At 36.5% G+C, this 23,204-nt stretch overlaps 1 protein-coding gene across 1 annotated transcript; it reads left to right on the top strand.

Moving 5' to 3' along the window:
- The first annotated feature begins 402 nt into the window (after positions 1-402).
- LOC145059969 (uncharacterized) lies at positions 403-21,910 on the top strand. The gene is made up of 7 exons (XM_079007721.1): positions 403-512; positions 19,500-19,909; positions 20,143-20,229; positions 20,358-20,528; positions 20,649-20,884; positions 20,990-21,083; positions 21,555-21,910. The coding sequence occupies exons 1-7, from the start codon at positions 403-405 to the stop codon at positions 21,908-21,910; spliced, it is 1,464 nt and encodes a 487-aa protein (XP_078863847.1).
- The last annotated feature ends 1,294 nt before the right edge of the window (positions 21,911-23,204 follow it).

Below are 23,204 nucleotides of genomic sequence, written 5' to 3'. Positions count from 1 at the left end.
TTTGTGGTATATGCTATTATTTGTTCGGATCTATGGTCTGTTTCCGAACGGATCTGGAAACCATATGTGTTCAGGATTTTAAGCATTCGATTACGATATTAGAACTAGCATGTAACGTTTCGGAGTGATAAGGAGGATTTAAATGGCTACTGTAAATAAAGATCTAAATTCACCTAGTTTGGTGTATATATCGAAATGGCAAGAACTCAAAGTGGAGCTGGAAACGTGAATGAAAACAGGAATCAACAGCATCGTCCCCAAGGGATTGAGCAAGTGTCGATAGTAGAAGCTGCATCTGATCCAGTCACAATGGCTAGAGTACAAGCCATGATTCGGGCTATGATGGCTGAACAGAGGGAATAAATAAGGCAATTGTTGTTGAATAATAGGGATGAACCTTCGATGCCTGTTGAACAACCAGAACTGAATGACAGACATTTAGAGGAAGTGAATTACAGTCGCACTGTCAGTCAAGTGGAACCCCCAGTAGCAAGAAGGAATGACCCGGAGAGGTAAATAGACAAAGACGGACGTATGTATAAGAACTTCATGGGTGCCAAACCCCAAAGTCTTTCTGGAAGCCCAAATCCGGTATAGATTATGGACTGGATCTCCGAAATGGAGATGGTATTTTAAAGTTCTAACTGTAGCGACAAGCAGAAAACCGTCTTTGCGGTCAGACAACTGAAAACCAGAGTTTTAAGCTGGTGGAAGTTATTAGCGGATACGATGCCACAAGGAGAAGCTTTGAAGATGTCTTGGGAAGCGTTCATGGAATAGTTGAAAATGCAGTAATGCTCTGAAATAGATCTGATAGATCTAAACAATGAGTTCCAGAACTTGAAGAAGGGGAGGATAAGTATTGATGACTATGCTACTGCATTTACTAAGAAAATGAAGTTATTTCCATACCTAGTGCAGACTGAACTCGCCAAGATAGACAAATTTGCTAACGGATTGCCATCAGACTTTGGCCCAACAGTCAAAATGGCAAGCACGTTAAAGGCAACCGTTAGAGCAGCCAAGAATGTTGAGACCCAGTTAAAAGAAAGGGGTCTGGAGAGAATTGAGGTTGGTAAGAAAAGGAAGTTTGATGGATCTTCGAAATCCAACAAGAAAAGTAAATCCTCGAAGTCTGGTTCGAGAGGAGGAGGAGGCAAAGCGAAATGGTGTGAAAAGTGCAAAAAGAAGCACCATGGGAAATGTGACAGGGAGGTCACTTGTTTTAAGTGTTGAAAGCTTGGGCACTATGCCAACGAGTGCACCTTCAACAAGAAAGTCTGTTATGGGTGTAATGAGGAAGGGCACATCTCGAGGGACTGTTAGAAGAAGGAGGCAGCAAAGCCCAATATCCCACTGAAGCCAAAAGCCAGAGCTTTCTAGATGACCCTGGAAGCCGCGAAGGATGTATCGGATGTTGCTTCTGGTACCTTTCTTGTAAGTAGGTTTCCTGCCAATATATTGTTTGATTCTGGAGCAAATTACTCCTTTATATCACATAAATTTGGTGGAAGACTAACATTGCCTTTAGAAAAACTTGATAATGCTCTAGTTGTAGAAGTTGCCAGTGGCAAATTCATATCTGTTAGTGATTGCATTAAGAATATCGTCATCGACTTGAACGGAAATGAATTCCACGAGGAGCTATTATCCATTGAGTCGAATGGTTTCGACATCGTACTGGGAATGGATTGGCTTAGCGCCAATGATGCCGAGATATTGTGAAAGAAGAAGATAGTGAGGGTAAACCCACCTGAAAAAGATTCATTTATGGTGTATGTGTTGGATAAGGTGTCTAAGTCCATAACTATATTTAGTATGTATTTGACCTGATTTGGCATGATCCATTTGGGTTGCATGGCATTAGAACAATTGGATAGACAAAATGAGAAAAGGACACTTATGGTTTGTTAATATATTATAATTTCTAATATATTAGTAATATTATTTAATTAGTATTGATAAAAAATTAATTTGGAATTAATTTTGTGATCAAAAGGAGACTAATAAAATATATAGGGATTGATTTGTAAATCATTCATTCTTATATAGTGGGATTATGGTTCATGATTCACTACATTGGGCTAGGACCCATTGGGTGCTCCATGGAGGTTAAAACCCATGGATCATGGGGAAATGAAAAGCCATGCACATTAGGGTTTACATAGTGTAACCCTACATGTGGCACACTATATAAAGAGCTCCATAGCTAGCAAAATCAGCATCTAAGACAATAAGGTGAGAGCTAGCCGATTTTTGTGCTCAAGTGATCTTCTCTCAAGTTATTCCAAGAGTTGTGGTGTTGTGTGAAACATTTTAGGCATCACATTTAGGGTGCTAGGCTCACAAAGTCTTAAGGAATCTACTCTACAAGAAAGGTATGTCATTCTACTAGTTTTTTATATTACAAGTACCCCATGCCATGCTAGTTAGGATGTAAACCTTGGAAAAATCAAATTTGCATGAATATTAGAGAAAACATTGAAGAAAATCGAAAAATATGCAATCTCCTCAGTGGACTCGCAAAGTCCATGGGGGGAATCGGGGAGTCCAAGCGTATCTTCATCCTACTCGCCGAGTAGGTTCGTGCATTCGACGAGTAGGAGGCCTAGAGTACAGTTTTTCGAGTTTTTAAGCTGGAATTGGACTAGAATCATTACACTAAACTGTTTTGGACTTATAAAACCTATTTTTGATGTGATAATGATTATGCTAATCCAATTTCAAAGGTTATTATCAAAATTTCAAGTTTTTATGTGTGTTTATATGATTCTTAAAATTGTTGATATAAAAGTTCATACACTTAGGAGTTTTGGTAGATCATAGGAATCATTTGCAAATTGTTTGTTAGTTTAATTCTTGATCTAAATGTTTTTAATAGATTCCATAAGTTGTCCTGTAGTTATGGATTACCAAAAGTCATTTCTTTAAAAGTCATTAAAGAACTATAGGTTACATAAAATGAAGAGTCTTCATTTTAATAAACCATTAAACTAATATGTTATGAATATGAAAGGTTTTGAATAGTTTCAAAACTTGCCCTCAAGTTTTGGAATTTGTAAAGTCACTTTAGAAAACTTTAATTCCAAACCCTAGAGTTTTAAAAGTTAAAATTCAACCCTTATACTTTATAGTATTATAAGTTATATATATATATATATATATATATATATATATATATATATATATATATATATATATACATACATACATACATATATATATATACACATATATATATGTAAGATCAAGTCAGTCTTACCGTTAGTAGGCATCATTCACGAAGCCGGTCTATAAGGGGGGGTATAAGATTGTTGCATATAAAATAGCAGCTTAATGGGTGTCCACTCTCACCCACCGCTTCCTTGACTTGTGTAGGGTCGTTAGCCGAACGGGTAGGACAAGGACTATAATTCTCATTAAAAGTATAATGAAAATCTAAAGTAACTAAACCTTTTATAAATTCCTAATCTTAGTTACTTTAGGAAAATGTGAAATTGGTGCTATCCCATGAAATTACACTCTGTACTTTACCAAGTCATTGGTGGAGCGTGTATGGGTAACTAGCACACTAACATGGACTAGTAAAAGTGGCAAATGGTGACCTAATGTTTATCATAGACCAGTGGAGCGCGTGTGGGTAACCTCCACATTGATTAGGTGATAAAGATTAAGGGTACCAAGTAAATTTGCATGGTTATTTACACCTTGTTTGTGATCCTCGGCATCCCAGTCACATACTTGAGAGGGCACAATCGAGATTTAAACATGCCATTGAAAAGTTCAATGAATCTCAAAAGAATCTAGGAGTTTCAACCCAATTAAAACCTAATAATTTATTTTGTTTTTCATGGTGGAAATTGGTGAATCGTCATTCACCTACCTTCAAATATTTTATAGCTTGGATTACGGCATCCCTCTTCCAAGTTATATAGTATTGTGTTGGGTCCTATCCTTAATATTACATTTGGGTGTATTATTAAGGATTCTACATCTAATCTAAACTTGTCTTTCTTCTTTTCAGATGTCTTCCAACAATGTTGCTTCTGGCTCAAACCCTATCGACTCCTTCTCTCTCATGAACCTTTGTGAGAGGGGTATGAAATCATCTCTTCCCTGATAACAACCCGAATGAAGGATGGTGAATCCATCATGGGCCACATGCATAAAATGAAAAGGTTCGTGGACCGTCTGCTAAAGTTGAATGTGAACTTCCCCGAGGAGTTGGCTATTGATATCATATTGCACTCCTTACCTACTTGTTATGATCAGTTCCGAATGACCTATCACATGAACAAGGAGGAGGTTACACTCAACAAACTTCAAGGACTTTTGAAGACCGCCGAAATTGGTCTCAAAGTAAATCGATTTTTACTACTCCTACTCCTAACACCGCCCTTGTTCTGGCAATCGGGCAAAGTAGAGGGAAGAAGAGGAAGACCCCTTTGAAGGGTACCAAGGGAAAGTCTCTTGATGGATCCTCTTCAAGTGGAACCAAAGGTGGTTGTGCCACTCCTTCTTCCAACCCAAAGGAAGCTCAATGCTTCTATTGTCAGGAAAAGGGGCACTGGAAATGAAACTGCCCCAAGTACCTACAAGATGTTAAGGATGGGAAGGTCAAACCTAACCATGCAGGTATTTATACTATATTGTTTAATGACTCATCACATTCTACTTCTTGGGTTCTTGATAAGGTTGTGGTATTCATATATGTTCTGATTTGTAGGGCCTAAGAAGATGTGAGGATGTGGAGCACGGAAAGATAAAATTGATCATGGGTAATAGGAAAGCCTCACCTGTCACCAAGATTGGAGTTTATTCTTTGTTGCTAAGTAGTGGGATAGTGTTAGATTTGAATAGGTGTTGTTACTCATCTGAAATGGCAAGAAATATTATTTCCTTTCATGGTTTGTACAAATAAGGATTTACTTTTTCATTTGATAATGAAGTTGGTGGTATTAATTCTTTTTATAATAATGTTCTTTATTTTAAAGCATTACCTTGTGATGGTGTATATGAAAATGTTTCGGTTGTAGACAACTTAGGAAATAATGTATTACATATCGATTCTTCCACTAGTTTGGATAAAGCATCCTTGTGGCATTGTCGTCTTGGACATGTTAACAAGAAGCGCATAGGCCAACTCCAGAAGGTTGGAGTCTTGGAGTCATTTGACTTAAGGTCAGATGATAGTTGCGAGTCTTGTTTGCTTGGAAAAATGACAAAGTCACGATTCATTCGTACTTGTGCTAGGGGTGAAGGTTTGTTGGACCTTGTACACACAGATGTGTGTGGACCCTTTAGAACCGCCATAAGGGATGCTAACTGCTTCTATGTGACTTTTATAGATGGTTACAGTAGATATGGTTATGTCTACATAATCAAGCATAAGTCAGAAACCTTTGAAAAGTTCAAAGAGTTTAAACAGGAAGTGGAGAATCAGCTGGGCATGAACATTAAGATGCTCCGATCTAATCGAGGAGGAGAGTATCTAAGTACAGAGTTCCTTGACTATCTTAAGGAATGTGGAATCGTTTCATAATTGACACCTCCTAGGACACCACAACTTAATGGGGTGGATGAGAGGTACAATCAAACCTTGTTAGAGATTGTTCGTTTCATGATGAGTCAAGCTTCGGGTATGCCTAAGAGACTGCCGCCCATATCCTAAATCTAGTCCCTACCAAGAAGGTTGCCAAAACACCTCACGAGATGTGGACTGGGAAAGTTACCAATTTACACCACATCAAAATTTGGGGTTGTGAGGATTTCATGTGGCGTGAGACTCAGGATAAGCTCGAACCTCGTAGTGAGCAGTGTATTTTCATCGGCTACCCACACAATTCTTTTGGTTACCTCTTCTACAGACCCAGTGAGAATGTGGTCCTTGTGGCAAGGAAAGGGGTCTTTCGCGAGAGAGAGTTTATAAGCTAAGGAAATAGTGGGAGGCAAATTGATCTTGAAGAACTTCAAGAGTCAAGCGGTGAAGGAACCTCAAACCCTAGCAATCAACCTGAGGAGGAAAGTCCTGCTGATGATTCCGTACCTCTGAGGCGTTCCAAAAGAGTTAGGAATCCACCTGAGCATTACTATGGTTTTTATATTACTGCGGAAGGTGAAGCATTTATCAGTGATAGTACATTGGTAAATTTGGATGATCCTAACAGCTTTAAGGAAGCCATGGCAGGCCCTGAGTCTGCCAAATGGAAAGAGGCCATGGACAACGAGATTCAGTCCATGTATGGCAATCAAGTTTGGAACTTGGTTGACAATGTACCGGGTCGTAAGATGGTCAGGTCCAAATGGATCTTCAAGATAAATACCGACATGGATGGGAATGTACACACTTAAAAACACGACTAGTTGTGAAGGGCTTTACTCAAACTCTAGGAGTTGATTATGATGAGACCTTCTCGCCAGTAGTGAAGATTAAGTCTATTAGGGTTTTGCTAGCCATAGTTGCATTTCATGATTATGAAATACGGAAAATGGATGTCAAAACCACTTTCCTAAATGGAAAGTCGGCTAAGGATGTTTACATGAGTCAGCCAGAGGGTTTTGTCGATGTAAAGCACCCTAATAAATTGTGTAAGCTAGAGAAATCCATCTATGGATTGAAACAAGCATCTCGCAGATGGAATCTTTGTTTTGATGAGAAAGTCAAAGAGTTTGGTTTTTCGAGGAACGAAGATGAGTCCTGTGTATATGTTATGGCTAGTGGGAGTATAGTTAGCTTTTTGGTATTGTATGTGAATGACATACTACTCATAGGAAGTGTTTCGCTATGAAGGTCCTTGGAGAAGCTGCCTATATCTTAGGGATAAGGATATTAAGAGACAGGAGTAAGAGACCATTTAGACTTAGTCAAAGTACCTACTTGGATAAGGTGTTGAAGAGGTTCAACATGCAGGATTCCAATAAAGGTGATTTACCAATCCAGTGTAACGCCAAACTGAGTAAGACTCGGAGCCCGAGTATAGAGGCTGAGATAGTTGAGATGAGTCAAGTACCGTATGCTTCTGCAATATGCTCGACCATGTATGCTATGACTTGCACTCGCCTTGATGTGGCCTTTGCTTTGAGCAAGGTCAGCAGATATCAAAAGAATCCGGGCAAGGCTCACTAGACTGCAGTAAAGAATATTCTCAAGTACCTACAGAGTACTAGAGACTTGTTCCTTACCCTTGGTGGGAGTGATGACTTGAGATTTGTGGGGTATAGTGATGCTAGCTTCCAGACTGATAGGGATAATTTCTACTCTCAGTCGAGCTGGGTCTTTACCTTAAATGGAGGAGCAATTACTTGGAAAAGTTCCAAGCAAAAAACAGTAGCTGATTTAACTTGCGAATCAGAGTACATAGCAGCAAGCGAGGCGGCAAAGGAGGCCATATGGCTAAAGAACTTCATTGGAGACCTTGGAGTTGTACCAGCTATTAAGGAGCCTATGGAGATTTTATGTGAAAATGAAGGTGAAGTTGCCTTAGCTAAGGAACCAAGGGATCACGGCAGATCCAGGCACATCAACAAAAAATACCACTTCATTAGACATAGGATAGAAGAAGGATTCCTCATGGTAAAGAGGGTATCATCGGATGAGAACCCATCAGATCCCCTCATGAAGGGAGTGTGTAGGGTTAAGCATTTGCAGCATGTGAGGTGCATCGGGCTGAAGGATGATATTAGTTTTATAGATTAGATAACTATTTCTGAAACTTGTAAAATGTAAATTGACATTTGATGATTGAATAAAAGTTGTTTATTTATAAGTAAGTTGTTCCTATCTTGTGTCAATTATTTACTAGTGTTTCAATTTTGCATGTTTTGACTTCCAGAATAATTACTTTATTTAAACTCTTCATAGTCAGTCATATGTTGGAAGTAGATATGAATCAATATTGTCATGAATTGGTTTTGTTGATGTCTAAGATGTTAGACATAGAAAAAGTTGCTACAATATTCATGAGTGCTCATCAGTTCTGAGTATTGGATTCAACCCACACTCACTTGTATCACTTCATGGAATTTATCTCGAGTGATCATGAGATGGTAATATCATATAAATCTTCAAACCTAGAGATATGAGTTGTTGATTATGAGTTGCTTGTGCATTTATTGTATGAAAAGCATCGGTAACTCGATGTTATAAAATGTGCTTTTGTGTATGATTCAACAAGTAGTTAGTACAAGCATATGAGTCGAAGTTTATCTGTTCCATTTAATCCTTGGAGGATTAAAAATGATATCTGGGCCCCTCGATGATTTTGTTTTAACCTATGTGTCGGGCCCGGTTAGAACCAAACTGATGTGTTCAGTTTAGTTCTACGTCAAACAAATCGGAAATCAGGAAACAAACTGTTGGACAATAAGTACGGCATTGTTCCATGTATTTAACCAACTGATATCTAGAACAGAGGATTATATGATCACTTATCTTAAATAGCGCATCATCATCTTAGTTCAACGAGACTTTGAAAGAGCTACGATTGCTGATCGGTTCCTAAAGTCATACCTGTAACTATAGTTATTAGACTTATCCAAGTGGGAGACTGTTGGATAAGGTGCCTAAGTCCATAGCTATATTTAGTATGTACTTGACCCGATTTGGCGTGGTCCATTTGGGTTGCATGGCATTACAATAATTGGATAGACAAAATGAGAAAAGGACACTTATGGTTTGTTAATATATCATAAGTTCTAATATATTAATAATATTATTTAATTTGTATTGATCAAAAATTAATTTTGTGATCAAAAGGAGACTAATTAAATATATAAGGATAGATTTGTAAATCATTCATTCTCATATAGTGGGCTTATGGTTCATGATTCACTAGATTGGGCTAGGACCCATTAGGTGCTCCATGGATGCTCCATGGAGGTTAAAATCCATGGATCATGGGGAAATGATAAGCCATGCATATTAGGGTTTACATGGTGTAACCCTACATGTGGCAGACTATATAAAGAGCAACATAGCTAGCAAAATCAACATCTAAGACAATAAGGTGAGGGCTAGCCGATTTTTGTGCTCAAGTGATCTTCTCTCAAGTTATTCCAAGAGTTGTGGTGTTGTGTGAAACATTTGAGGCATCACATTTGGGGTGCTAGGCTCACAAAGTCTTAAGGAATCCACTCTATAAGAAAATTATGTCATTCTACTAGTTTTTTATATTACAAGTACCCCATGCCATGCTAGTTAGGATGTAAACCTTGGAAAAATCAAATTTGCATGAATATTAGAGAAAACATAGATCCAAGGTTTCTAGGGTTGCATGTACACCATAGGAGTGTTAGAATGCTCAAAACCCATCCATATGGGGACAAACGCAGAGTAAATTCTGGAATCATTTCCCTAATGAAGGCCATAAAATGCTTGTCTAAAGGATGCACATTGTACTTGGCATTTTTGATTGATGCTAAGAAGGAGAAGAAGGAGATGCAAAGTATACCAGTAGTGTGTTACTATTCGGAAGTCTTTGCCGAAGATCTTCCTGGATTGCCCCTTGATAGACAAGTAGAGTTTCGAATAGACTTGTTACTAGGATCGACGCCAATAGCAAAAGCCCCATACTGATTAGCACCGACGGAGATGAAGGAGCTTATGACGCAACTTAAGGATTTGTTGGACGACGGTTTCATTAGACCTAGTTCATCACCTTGGGGAGCTCCGTTGTTATTCGTAAAGAAGAAAGATGGAAGCATGAGGATGTGTATAGACTATAGAGAGCTGAACAAGGCAACAATAAAGAACAAGTACCCATTGCCAAGGATTGATGACCTATTTGGTCAGCTGCAAGGTTCGAGCTATTTCTCAAAGAACGATCTTAGGTCGGGTTATCATCAACTGAAGGTGAGAGAGCAGGATATTAAGAAAACCGCATTCAGAATGAAGTACGAACACTATGAGTTCTTGGTCATGTCATTTGGAATAACCAATGCTCCAGCAACATTTATGGATTTGATGAACAGGTCTTGTAAACCATTCCTCGATAAATCCATGATATTGTTCATAGACAACATTCTTGTTTACTAAAAAAGCCAGCAGGAGCATGGCAAGCACATGCGAGAAGTGTTAGAAGTTCTGAAGAAGGAGAAGTTGTATGCAAAGTTTTCCAAATGTGATTTCTGGATTCGAGAAGACCAATTCTTGGGTCATGTGGTTAACCAAGAAGGAATCATGGTTGACCCAACGAAGATTGAAGATGTGATGAAGTTGGAACGACCAAAGAGTCCCATAGAGATTCGAAGCTTTCTGGGATTAGCTTGATATTACCGAAGGTTTATCCAAGGCTTTTATTTGATAGCTATTCCATTGACAACTTTGACCCATAAAGGAGCTACTTATACTTGGAGTGAGAAGCATGAAGAAGCATTCGATAAGCTAAAGAAGAAGTTATGTGAAGCACCTATTCTTTCTTTACCTAACGGAGTTGAAGACTTTGCAGTTTATAGCAATGCATCTGGATTTGGGTTAGGTTATGTCCTGGTCCAAAGGGATAAGGTGATATCATATGCATAGAGACAATTGAAAGAACATGAAAATAACTACCCCACTCAAGATTTGGAGTTGGCAGTGGTAGTATTCGCACTAAAGATATGGAGGCATTATATTTATGGCACGAAGTGTAAACTCTTCACTGATCATAAAAGTCTTCAGTATCTCTTTAATCAAAATTAATTAAACATGAGACAACAACGCTGGCTGGAGTTACTCAAGGACTACGATTGTGAGATACTTTACCACCCCGGTAAAGCAAATGTCGTAGTTGATGCTTTAAGCTGAAAAGTGGGCCTTGAAAGAAGAAGGCCAAGAGAGTTAAGAATTGAAGTTGTCTCAACGATTGTGGAAAGCATCAAGAAAGCTCAGGAAGAAGCTTCAGAGAAAAAGGACTGAAAGGAAGAACATTTGGGCAAAACGTTAGTGTTCGGTGCAAACAGTCAAGGATTTAAGGTATTCCAAGATAGGATTTGGGTGCCTAATACGGGAGGGATAAACGATCTTTTGATGGAAGAAGCTCACAAGACCATGTACTCGATTCATCCTGGCAGCACTAAAATGTATATGGATCTGAAACCCTACTACTGGTGGCCAAAGATGAAGCTCGATGTTGCAAAGTATGTGCCCAAGTGTGTAACATGTGCAAGAGTTAAGGCTCAACATCAGAAACCATATGGGAGTTTAGAACCTTTACCTGTACCCATGGGTAAATGGGAAGACATCACCATGGATTTTATCACTAAATTGCCCAGAACAAAGAACGGTCACGACATGATTTAGTTGGTCGTTCATCGGTTCACTAAAAGTGCACACTTCATAGCAGCCAATGAAAGATGGTCTATGGATAAGTTTGCAAATGCTTATGTGAAGGAGGTAGTAAGACTACATGGTGTTCCTTTAACGATAGTATCAGACCGTGATAGCCATTTCACGTCAAGGTTTTGGAGGAGTCTACAAGAGCAATTGGGTACAAAGTAGTGTTTAAGTTCAGCCTACCATCTGCAAACCGATGGTCAAAGCGAAAGGACGATTCAAACACTGGAGAATATGCTAAGAGCGTGTACCCTGGAATTCCAAGGTAACTGGGATGAGCACTTACCTCTAGTAGAGTTTTCCTACAATAATAGTTTCCATTCGAGCATCAACATAGATCCTTACCAAGCTTCGTATGGACAGAAGTGTCGTACGCCGTCTTGTTGGCTTGAAGATGGAGAAAAGTCGTTTATGGGCCTCGAAATAGTCCATTAGACTGCTCAAAAGCTAAATGCGATTAGGGAAAGGATGTTAGCAGCTCAAGATCGTCAAAAGAGATATGTTGACAAGAAATGACGACCGATGACATTCGAAGTTGGAGATTCGGTTTTGCTTAAAGTCTCACCTTGTAATGGACTTATAAGATTTGGGAAAAGAGGAAAGTTGAGTCCAAGGTTCATTGGGCCGTTCAAAGTTCTTCAGAGGATTGGGAACCAAGCCTACAAGCTGGAATTGCCATAAGAACTAGATGGTATTCATAACACTTTCCATGTGTGTAATTTGAGGAAGTTCACATGAGAAGTTCCCGACATAATTCCAATTTTCTGAGTTAAGGATGGATGAAAATAAGAGGCTGATTGAAGAACCGAAGGCGATTGTTTACCGTAAGACGAAGAAGTTGCGACGCAAGATGGTCGACTTAGTGCTTGTGCGATGGAAACATACGAATGGGATAAATCTCACCTGGGAAACGGAGAGATACATGTTGAGTCGCTATGCGCATTTGTTTGCTGATGCATGATTTCGAGACGGAATCATCCTAGGGGGGAGAACTGTAACACCCGTTTTTTGAGGCTAAGAATTAATTCGATGATGTAATAGTCAAGGTCAACCATTGTAACCTATTTTAAAGTAATAAAGATGAATTACTTGAACATTATGTGAATTATGTGATTATATACTTGTTTGTAAGATATAATAAAAATAAGCATAAAAAATAAAATGTTAGATAAACCCAATATCTATGAACAAAGCAGTAGTGGTCATGACAAGTATTTCGTAGATATAAAGAACGTCGAAATCCGAGTTATAACAAAGAAGTTATGACCTGTCGAAGTTTCGCGACAAAACCGACACTACACTGCGTGACGTAAAAAGTAAGTTTACGATAAAGTGCATTTTAGTCATAGCAGTCTAAGTAAAAATTGTAGCATACGTTAAATCGAGAGCATGCATAAAAAGAACGCCCAAATTTGACTTCGAATGAGGATGTTATGAATTTTCTAAGATTTGGCAGAGTAGTGTGCAGCCGGAGATCGAATTTTAGATCGAACGATTTTTAGCCGTCACAACCTAAATGAGAATTGAAGATCTTATTAATAGGAACTGAACGATAAAAAGACAGTCGAAAATGGAGTCTGTATGTAGAAGATATCAATTTTACACGGTCGTTTAACAGTGTAATCTTCTCATACTGTTAAATTTAAAATCGGTCAAGAATTAGTCGATGGATTCAAAAGGAAATTTGTAGATCTTGTTAATACCTACATGTGGATATAAAGAATATCAAAAACGGAGCTTGTATGCGAAATTTATGATTTTTTTTTAAAATTGGTTGTTTTATCTGCGTCCAGCGCCATGTGTTAGCGCCAGGCGAAGCCTTGGTGCCCACACAAGTCCACGACGTGGATTTAAGTGCCACAACGTGGAACGGCTCCAAACATCCTATAAATAGAGGCATAGATCACCCCCAAAACTCACACAAAAACCATTCTTTCTCTCCCATTACCCCCAAAACCTTTCTTCCATTCCTTAGTACTTCCTAAGTGCTAGAAGCGAGTCCTGGAGCGCCCGAAGGCTCCAAGAAAAAGAGTTTTTCGGCTCGAAACTCTACCCCTGTAGAGCCTGGTTTTCAAGCAAACCTCCTGATTTCATCGAAGCAAAGAGTTGTCCAAGTTGAAATCACCACCTATCAAGTGAGTGTATAGTTACTTTCATCTTACTCATAGATATGAAGTATTTTATATAAATTACGTGCTATGTGTATATATTATCTATTTACCTGAGATCTATGTTGGATGAAAGATCTAAACTTCTTTCTTTTTACATTTGAACTTCTTTCTTTTCAGATCTAAACTTTTTCTTTTCAGATCTAAACTTTTTTCCTTTAGATATGAACTTTTTCTTTCAGATCTAAACTTTTTCTTTTCAGATTTAAAATTTTCTCTTCGGATCTAATATATATATATATATATATATATATATATATATATATATATATATATATATATATATATATATATATGTTATACTTTGAGATCTATATTGGATGAAAGATTTAAACTTTGTTTTTTTTTTCTCAGATCTGAACTGTATATGTATTTTATATCTACAAATCTGTTAGGTAAAAGATGGGTATATGAAATAGTTGGTGTGTAAGAAAATGATGAGAGGCATCGATGTTGACAATGATCCAGTCATCTAGTGGAGTATGGATGACGACCATAGACTTTTCTAAAAAGTCCAGTGGAACACTATCAGGCTCGCAACATGTAGGTGTTTGTGAATGATGTGTTCACTGGTGTACTCCATCCCCCTCATGGTTGCCTTACGGACCTATATGACTGAGGAATCCCCTTAGCAGTAGTGTCCATCCAGATCAAATTCCTTAGGATAGGTCCCTTATAATAGATGATTTACCAACGTAAAGTAAGGATAATGGGAATGGGTAGTCGGGTTGAATGATTTTTGAAAATAATAAATTTATTAGTTGTGGGTTGAAAACCCTATATACTCACCAGACTCCCTAGCCTGACCCCCTCAGTTTCTTGTCTTATAGGTAGTGGCACAAGAGCATAGATGCGATGAACTGATGAGGGATTATGTATTATAGACCAGTAGAAATAAATAGAAATGTTGTAAGGCCTATGTTGTTTTTGCTTTATGCTTTTGATCTGTATTGACGATGACATCCCGAGTTTTGTAATGTAATGAAAATACTTATCTTTAGTATTCTTTGATAAATTCTTATCTATATTTTTGGGAATGAATTCCGCAACACTTTCTTTAAAAAGTTACTCTGATTTTATTATAAAGCATAAACAAAATCGGTCTTTTATGGCCGGGAAGTTAGGGATGTCACATCAACCCACGAGTACAGTGAGAAGAAACTCACCTCATAGTCTGAAAATGTAGCTGAACAAAATCACTGCTCCTACTGATGCCTCTACCGGTCACCTATACAATAAACAATGACCCAAACTCAATCTACTACTCAAAATACCCCTAATTCAAGACTTTGGTTAAACCCCTGGTCAAGGTCCAAAATTCAGAAAGTCAAAGAGTCAAAGAAGGTCAACACTAACTGAGTACGCCTCACGTACTCAGTCACTACACTGAGCGTAGTCGTCTTCCATGCAAATATTGGGGCTTCTTCCCAGTCGCGCAACGTACCACTTGGTACACTCAGCGTACTTCTCCTGAGTCCTCACCTCCTCATTAAGTGCTTATTCCATGTAGACCTCACATCCACAACTTAGATCTAGACCCAAATATCATTCTAAATCATAAAGTTTCCACCTTTATGAAAGATCTAGTATGCTCAAGAATCATATTAAAGCGATATTGTTAATTAACATATGATACTAATGGGTCACACTAACAAAACTTGATATAATTGATTATTTATTAGAAATTGATTTTTATAAATATTCAGTAAACTCTTATAATTAATTGGAAACTATTTATTTATTGGAAATAATAATTTTCATTAGCAAGTAACATTACATAATTCTAGACCTGGCAATGGGACGTGTTTGGAGAGAATCGACCTTGATCCAAACCCTTTTAACAATTTTCAAAATCCGATCCAAACCCGCTCTGTAACCCGCAGGGTTTTGAATAATCAAACCCATACCCTTATCCACCGAATCAGCAGATATCCAAACCCACCCCGTAACCCGTAGGTTTTTTGAATAATCAAACACATTTTACTTCAATCCTAAAATCACATTTATTAAATAAAACTAATTTTTGATTTAGAAAACACATTATGTAGTCAAGGACTTTCTATTGGAATTAAAATCATTATTTTAGTTACTTCCAATTGGTTTTTGATCATCGATTGCATTGATAGAGAATAGAAATTACAAACTTTCTTTCGGTTGATAAATGACCTTATTGATTTATAAATGAAATTGGTGATTACATGATGAAATATAAATGAATTGAAATCATGACTCTTGGGAGAAGACTGAAAGTCTAGAAGTTGAATCCTCGAGTCCTATGTAAAAACAATTTAATCTTTGGCCTTTTCTCTTTGGACTTGTGATTGGAATTTAATGTAAACTCTAGGTAATATAAAATATAAATTTATATTTCTAAAATTTATATGGGGCGGGTTATAAACGGAGCGGATCGGTGAAGATTCATACCCGACCCTTTTAATAAAAGGGTTAGCGGGTACGAGTCGTTAACGGGTAAACAGATCAAAAACTATGCTCCAAACCCATATAATTGTTAAGGGTTTGGATCGGATTAGGGTCAAAACCCGCTCCATTGCTAGGCCTACATAATTCATATGGTATGAATTAATAAGTCATGTACAACATTTTAGAACATAAGGACTTTTTGTCTTTTACCAAAAAGTTAAGGTTTATATTTTATAAAAGAGTTTATAAAATTTTACAAACCTTTGACTTCTTTTTTTATTAAAATCATTACTTGTTCTTTAGAGAACAAGTTATGGGCTTTTACATATAATAATGAAAAGAAGGAATGGCTTAAAAGCAGGGGGAATTAGGTCTTAGGTTCATGATTTACTTAAAGTGTTAAGTCCGTTGGATAAAGATTAGGCTTTATAGGAAAGGATTTACTCTTGTTTTCTTCACTCTTGCATGATGGCCGAAACCAACACTTCTCTCTTACTCTCTCTAGTTTTTCTTTGAAGACTTGGAGATTACTTGCTTTTACATGTCCTATTTAAGTTCATATTAGTTATGAACTTAAAGCTTAAGGGTTTAAGAGTTTATGGACTAGCATCTACATCAAGTTGAGTCATTATTGGTGTCTCAATGGTTTCAAATTCTTCATCAACGTCCAAGCCTCCCAAGAGGATCTAAAGAACAACAAAGGTTGTTATTTCTTCATCCTTTCTATGGTTGGTGTTTAATCTTTCTATAACTTGCAAGATGATCCTTGGTGGATATAAAATATTTATGTTATGTTTGAAATTTAAAGTGTTCCGTATGCCATGATATCAATTTGAAACTATTTTTTTGAACTAAAACCCAACACTTTATGACTTTCCATGGCTAGAAGGAGTCCATACACCAAAATCTTAACTTAATACACAACCCAAAGCATCATAAATCTTGCATGGAGGAAAGAAAGGGACCACGATCACATTTTTATGACTCAAAACACCCAAAAACGTCTGAAAGGACAATTCATTTGGATTAGAATAATCCATACTCATGAATACCAGAATTATAGGACCAAAAAGCTCATAAAACCCAAAACTAGCTAGATCTAACAATTGGATCATCAAGGTTCAAGCTTTATACCTTCTGGAGTTTAGAAAAGCAATGTAGGCTCTGGATCCACAAGCTTGAGCTTCACATTACTAGTAAGTTTATCACATTACTAGTTTAACAAAATCACATTACATGATTGGCATAATCACATGTGATTGTTATTGACCTATTTTGACTGGTGTTACAAATAATCTCAATAAAAATTTGTCAACTTTTCAACAACAAAAACCAAGTCGAAATTGGGCCATTAAAATTGAAAAATCAAAGGTTGAACAAAAAACTAATGCCAATGTTCTTAAAAAATCGAATCAAAAAGTTAAAATTTAAAAAGCGGATATTTTGAAAATGTCTAAAGAAAATGGAATTTCAATGACGAAAGATCGAAAGAAATTTATTGGCAGGATTATGAAACTAAAAAGAAACAACGTGCTTCAACCAAAATGTCTGAAAAGAAAAAGGTTGAACATGTTAAGACAAAATCTCAAAGCTCATTTTATGTTCAAAACAAACTGGTTTCAAAATCCGCTTAATCTCAAAAACAAAAGCAAAAGTTTCGAATGAAAATCAAAAATCATATGTTCGAACTTCTTATCATGAGAATTATGTGAAACACCAACATTCAAAGAATTCTGATCGTAATTTTCAAAACAAAAGGTTTTCAAAAAGTAATTTTCAAAGAAGTGGTTTTCAATCAAATATACAAAATAATTATCATTGTGTTCCAAATCAAAATCAATTTTTGAATACACAATAGGTTTTTAGAAGAACAAATGTGGGTTATCAAAATCGTTTTCAAATATCAACCTCATGTTTCCACAAGATTACCAACAAGAAATTTTGTTAAGATGAAAGTTCAACGAAGACAAAATGAACCTTTTAAGCCAAAACAACCTCATTTTCCAAAACCACATTTTAAACAAACAGATAAAATGTCATTTGTTAAAGGGAAAACAAATGTGAAGAATATCAATCACTAGTTGGAAGGAAAAGTAAAATGTTTTCAATTAGGGAAATTCTCTCAAGAACAGATCAAGGATGCTTATGAGAAGTATTTGAATGAATCTTTATATGGAAGTTCATCATCTAAAGAGTCGAATCCTACTATTCAACAATGGAGAGCTATTTCAAAAGAAAAAGTCAGTGACAAACGAACTCAGAAGAAAGAGGCGAAAGTTAATGTTAACTTTAAACCCTCGAATGATTACATTTTTGTACCTTTATCTAATGATGCGGACTTCATTGGTAGTTTAAAATCAAAAGTTCAAAATTGGATTTTAGGGTCTTAATTTCATCATGCAGTTTGTTCTAATAACCAAGGACCCAAACATCCTTGGGGACCTAAATTCTTTCACTGATTGCAGGTTTTGAGTGACGAGCAATATGATGATAAATGGTATATCGATAGTGGTTTCTCTCGTCACATGACTGGAAAGAAGGAAAACCGGAGAGACTTTCGAAGTCATGAAAATGTTGGTGTAGTAAAGTTTGGCAACAATAACAAGTGCAAAGTTAAAAGATTTGGTAAGGTGACAAATGGCAAGTTTACAATTAACAAGGTGGCATATGTCGAAGGCCTTCAACACAATTTGATAAGTGTTACGCAACTTGTTGTGGGCACTAGAAATCAAGTTGTTTTCAATGAAGAAGGAAGTGTGATTTCAAACGTTGACACAAAAGAAGTATTGCTGAAATCCAAACGAAAAGGCGATATGTTCACACTTGACATCAAACCCATAGTTGGAGTTCCTTCAGTTTGTCTTCTTTCGAAAGCTTTATCTGACTTAAGCTGGCTATGGCATTGAAGACTCTCGCACTTGAATTTCAAGAATTTGAATGAATTGGCGGTAAATGATCTTGTTTGTGGTTTGACAGTATTAAAATTTGATAATGATACTTTGTGTGCAACTTGCAAACAAGGGAAACAACATAGACAAGGACATCCAACTGTTATTGATTCAAAGATAGTCGAACCTCTGGAACTTCTTCATATTGACCTTTTTGGTCCTTTGACCGTTGAAACTCTAAAAAAAAAAGAGGTACATTTTGGTAATTATTGATGATTTTTCAAGGTTTACTTGCATATATTTTCTTCGTTTAAAATCAGAAACAACTCAAATGATAATCGATTTCATCAAACATACCGAATTAAGTCTGAAGAAAAGGGTTCGCAAGATCAAAAGTGATAATGGCTCAGAGTTCAAGAACAAAATCCTAGATTCGTTCTTAAATAACAAAGCAATTTCACATAATTTTTCTTCTCCTTACACACCTCAACAAAATGGTGTTGTTGAAAGGAGGAATAGGTCTCTTTGTGAAGCGGCTAGGACAATGCTAACCTATGTGAATCTTTCACAATATCTTTGGGCTGAAGCAGTCTCGGCAACTTGTTTTATTCAAAATCGATATTTCATTCATCGTAGATTTAACATCACTCCTTATGAAGTCATTAACAATCGGAAACTTAATGTTAAATTTTTACATATTTTTGGTTGCAGATGCTTCATTATCAATCTTAAGGATAATCTTTCAAAGTTTCAATCCATGGCCGACGAAGGAATATTTTTGGGATGTTCTCATAATTCAATAGCATATAGGGTGCTTAATAAGCGAACCAAGAAAATAGAAGAATCATTTAATCTTACATTTAAGGATTACTATGTCAGAAGAGTTGAAAAATGTTTTAAACAAAAACCAATCATTAATGAATCAAATGATGAAACTGAAATTTTAAATTCACCAGATTTTGATTATGATTTAATTTTTGGTGTTCCTGATAGGGCTATTGATGCAGAAATTCATGCCGATGACAATTGCATACCTGAAGCATCAAAACATTCTGATGTTTCGAATGTTACAAAAGATGTTGATTTAAATTTGTCAACAAATTCTCCAACTCATATCAAAAGTATGCCTATATTACCTAATGATCGAGTGGAGGGGAGCACTTTCGTTCATCAAATGAAGTTGATGGGGAGCAAACTTTAGACGAAGTGCAAAATCCAATAATACTAAATGTTGAGGGGGAGCACCATATTTTTGATCCAATCGTTGAAGGGCAGTAACATGGATCTTTGTTAAACAGTTCAAATGATCAAACGGAAGTTTTTCATCAAATATCAAATAATATGTCGAATGCAGGAGAAGGGTCAGAAAGCGATGAAACGTTCGAAGATGCTGCATTGGATTTTGATCCTGCATATCCTCCGATGAATAAATGGACCCGAAGTCATCCACAAGAATAAATTCTTGGTGATCCACATGCTAGAGTATTGACCAGAGCTCAAATTAGTGCAAAGAATGAGGTACTCAATACTCATCAAGAATTTTGTATGTTCAATGTGTTTATTTCAAAGCTGAACCCAAATCAGTTAAGATTGCTATGGAAAATCCTTATTGGATTGTTTCAGTGCAATCTGAATTGGCTGAGTTTGAACGAAACAACGTTCAGAGGCTTGTTCTGAAACCACAAGATACTTCAATCATAGCTCTTAAATGGATTTTCAAAAATAAAACTAATAAAGAAGGTAATATTGTGAGAAATAAGGCTAGGCTAGTTGTTAAAGGATATTCACAACAAGAAGGTATAGATTATGAAGAAACCTTCACCCCCGTCACAAGACTCGAGGCTGTTCGTATCTTTTTAGCATATGCAGCACATAAGGATTTCGATGTATATCAAATGGATGCTAAATGTGAATTTCTCAATGGTGTGCTCGAAGAAACGGTGTATGTTGGGCAGCCCCTTGGTTTTGTAAGTACACAATATCCTGATCATTGCTATGTTCTAGACAAAGCTGTTTATGGTCTTAAACAAGCACCACGTGCCATGTATGATACTCTTACAAATTTCTTAAAGTCATCAAAATTTAAACAAGGATATGTTGATCCCACTCTCTTTCGAAAGAAAGTTGGGAGTCATCTTATGCGTGTTCAAATTTATGTTGATGATATTATTTTTGGTTCTACTGACCCAAATTTGTCAAAGGAGTTTGAAAATATGACAAAGAGTCAATTTGAGATGAGCATGATGGGGAAGATCAACAATTTCTTGGAATTAAATATTCGTCAAAGTAGAGAAGGTATTTTCATTAATCAGGAAAAATACACTCGCAATCTACTTGAAAAGTTTGGAATGACGAATAGCTCAAAGTTGCGAGTACCGATGGCAGTTGACACAAAACTTGGTCCTTCAATGTATAAGCCAGCTGTTGACCTCACATTGTATTGAAGTATGATAGGTTTGTTACATTACTTAACGACAAGTCGACCTGATATTATGTTTGTTGTATGCAATTGTGCTAGCTACCAATCGAATCCCAGAGAACCTCATCTTACAACTGTCAAGAATATTTTTTGCTATCTCAAAGGAACAGTTTCGTTGGACTTGTGGTATCCATCGCAAATAGGGTTTTTCATTTAGGCATTTTTGGATGTTGACTTGGGTGGTTGTCAACTTGATCGAAAAAGTACAAGTGGCGGATGTCAATTGTTGGATAGGAAGCTTGTGAGCTGGCAATCTAAGAAGCAAACTTGTGTTTTGATTTTCACAGCAGAAGCAGAATATGTTGCTATTGCAGCTTTCACTTCTCAAATCATTTGGATTCAAAGTCAACTCAGAGCTTATGTGATAAACATGAAAAAGATTTCGTTGTATTGCGATTCACAAAGTGCTATACGCATTTGTCATAATCCAGTAAAACATTCGAAGACAAAGCATATCGCTCTTCGTTATCATTTTATCAAAGATCACGTTGAAGATGGAAACATAGAAGTTCATTTTGTAAATACCACATATCAGCTTGCTGATATCTTTACAAAATCGTTGGATGAAAAGAGTTTTCTACGAATCTTGGTGGGCTTATGCATGATAGACGCGAATGCAATTCCTGGTCTACAATCGTCATAAAGATTAGTGATGTTGGAATTTTGGTTCATTCAGAGGGTACTGTTCATTCTACCACCTTCCACATGCTTCGTTTTCTACATTCCGCTGAATGATTTAACAAAAATTTCGTTACTTTATCTCGGCATGTAAGTGTCGATACTTTTAATTTTTGGTTCATTTTGGTCGTTTATTTTTTTGTGTGTGTTTTTCATTCCAAAATCAAAAATACCAAAAAGATTTTCTTATTTTTATTTTTTATTTCAAAATCAAAAATACCAAAAGATTTTCTTATTTTTGTTTTTCATTTCAAAAATCAAAAATAGCAAAAAGATTTTCTTGTTTTTGTTCTTTTCATTCAAATCTCAAAACTTCAAAAAAATTTGTTATTTTTGATTAACAAGTTTGCATAGTTGTTTGTCAAAGATTTTTAAGTGGAACATGACTTGTAGCTCTTGGGAAAGGTATACATTCGAAACTTTGTACTAGTTAAGATGTCCCTAGAAGCATGTTGCAACATATCGACTCAATCCTCCATAACTCAATGTGTTTCCGAAAGCCTTAATAAAATTTTCATCACGAAAACTCCTTCCCAATTAGGCTATATTCAAATTAGTTCCTAAGCTACCATACTCTTCTCACATGAGTTAAGAGTTTCCTTCTTGGTCCACTTATAGCAGAGGTACTTTCGATTCTTAAACCAATATTTTTCATCCAAATGTTCTTTCACATTCACACACAATGACATATGTCCAAGAGATCTTTGGTATAAACCAATAAGGATTTAGGCACATCGAAACTCTGTGTTTATGATCCCAATTCATGAGACTGTGAAGAAGGTGAAACCCATATTTTCGAAACCGTTAAGGAATTAACCGGGAACATTTGATCCATAATGTAAAGAAACATTGTTTCAGTACCATTTTTCGATATCCAAAATCTTATTTCATCGTTTTGCATGGTCTTGCTAAAATATTCGACACCCACGACATTTTTACCTAACAAGATCCAACATTTAATTGTGCTTAGGAATATGATTTCTGTTTGGATATCATTTCAAATTCGTTGCTACTTGATAAACTTTTTCCAAAACCTACTTGTCGCTGACTACATTGCTCAAACAATAGATTTTGTTTACAATTTCTCACACTTATGTTAAGTTGTGGTTTGTAACAAAATATCAGCCAACCCATGAAGCCTTTCAAAAGAAGCCCTTTGATACTCCAGTATGAGTAGTTGATTGTAATTCACGGGAAACCACACAAGCTGTTCAACATCTCTCTTGATGGAGAACGAAGCGATCTTTGCTTGGAATCTT

The sequence above is a fragment of the Lactuca serriola genome, chromosome 6 (genome assembly GCF_051521515.1).
Source record: "Lactuca serriola cultivar US96UC23 chromosome 6, Lser_US96UC23_V15, whole genome shotgun sequence".
NCBI lineage: Eukaryota > Viridiplantae > Streptophyta > Magnoliopsida > Asterales > Asteraceae > Lactuca > Lactuca serriola.
This window is presented reverse-complemented; position numbering and strand designations above follow the sequence as displayed.

What these genes read in the sequence shown, in the direction of transcription:
- LOC145059969 (XM_079007721.1), top strand. Translation starts at nt 403, where the DNA reads ATGCCTGTTGAACAACCAGAACTGAATGACAGACATTTAGAGGAAGTG. An exon ending in TTCTCCAACTCATATCAAAA is followed by an intron (nt 19,910 to 20,142) that starts GTATGCCTATAT and finishes TGTCGAATGCAG; the next exon opens with GAGAAGGGTCAGAAAGCGAT. An exon ending in TATTCGTCAAAGTAGAGAAG is followed by an intron (nt 21,084 to 21,554) that starts GTATTTTCATTA and finishes TGATTTTCACAG; the next exon opens with CAGAAGCAGAATATGTTGCT.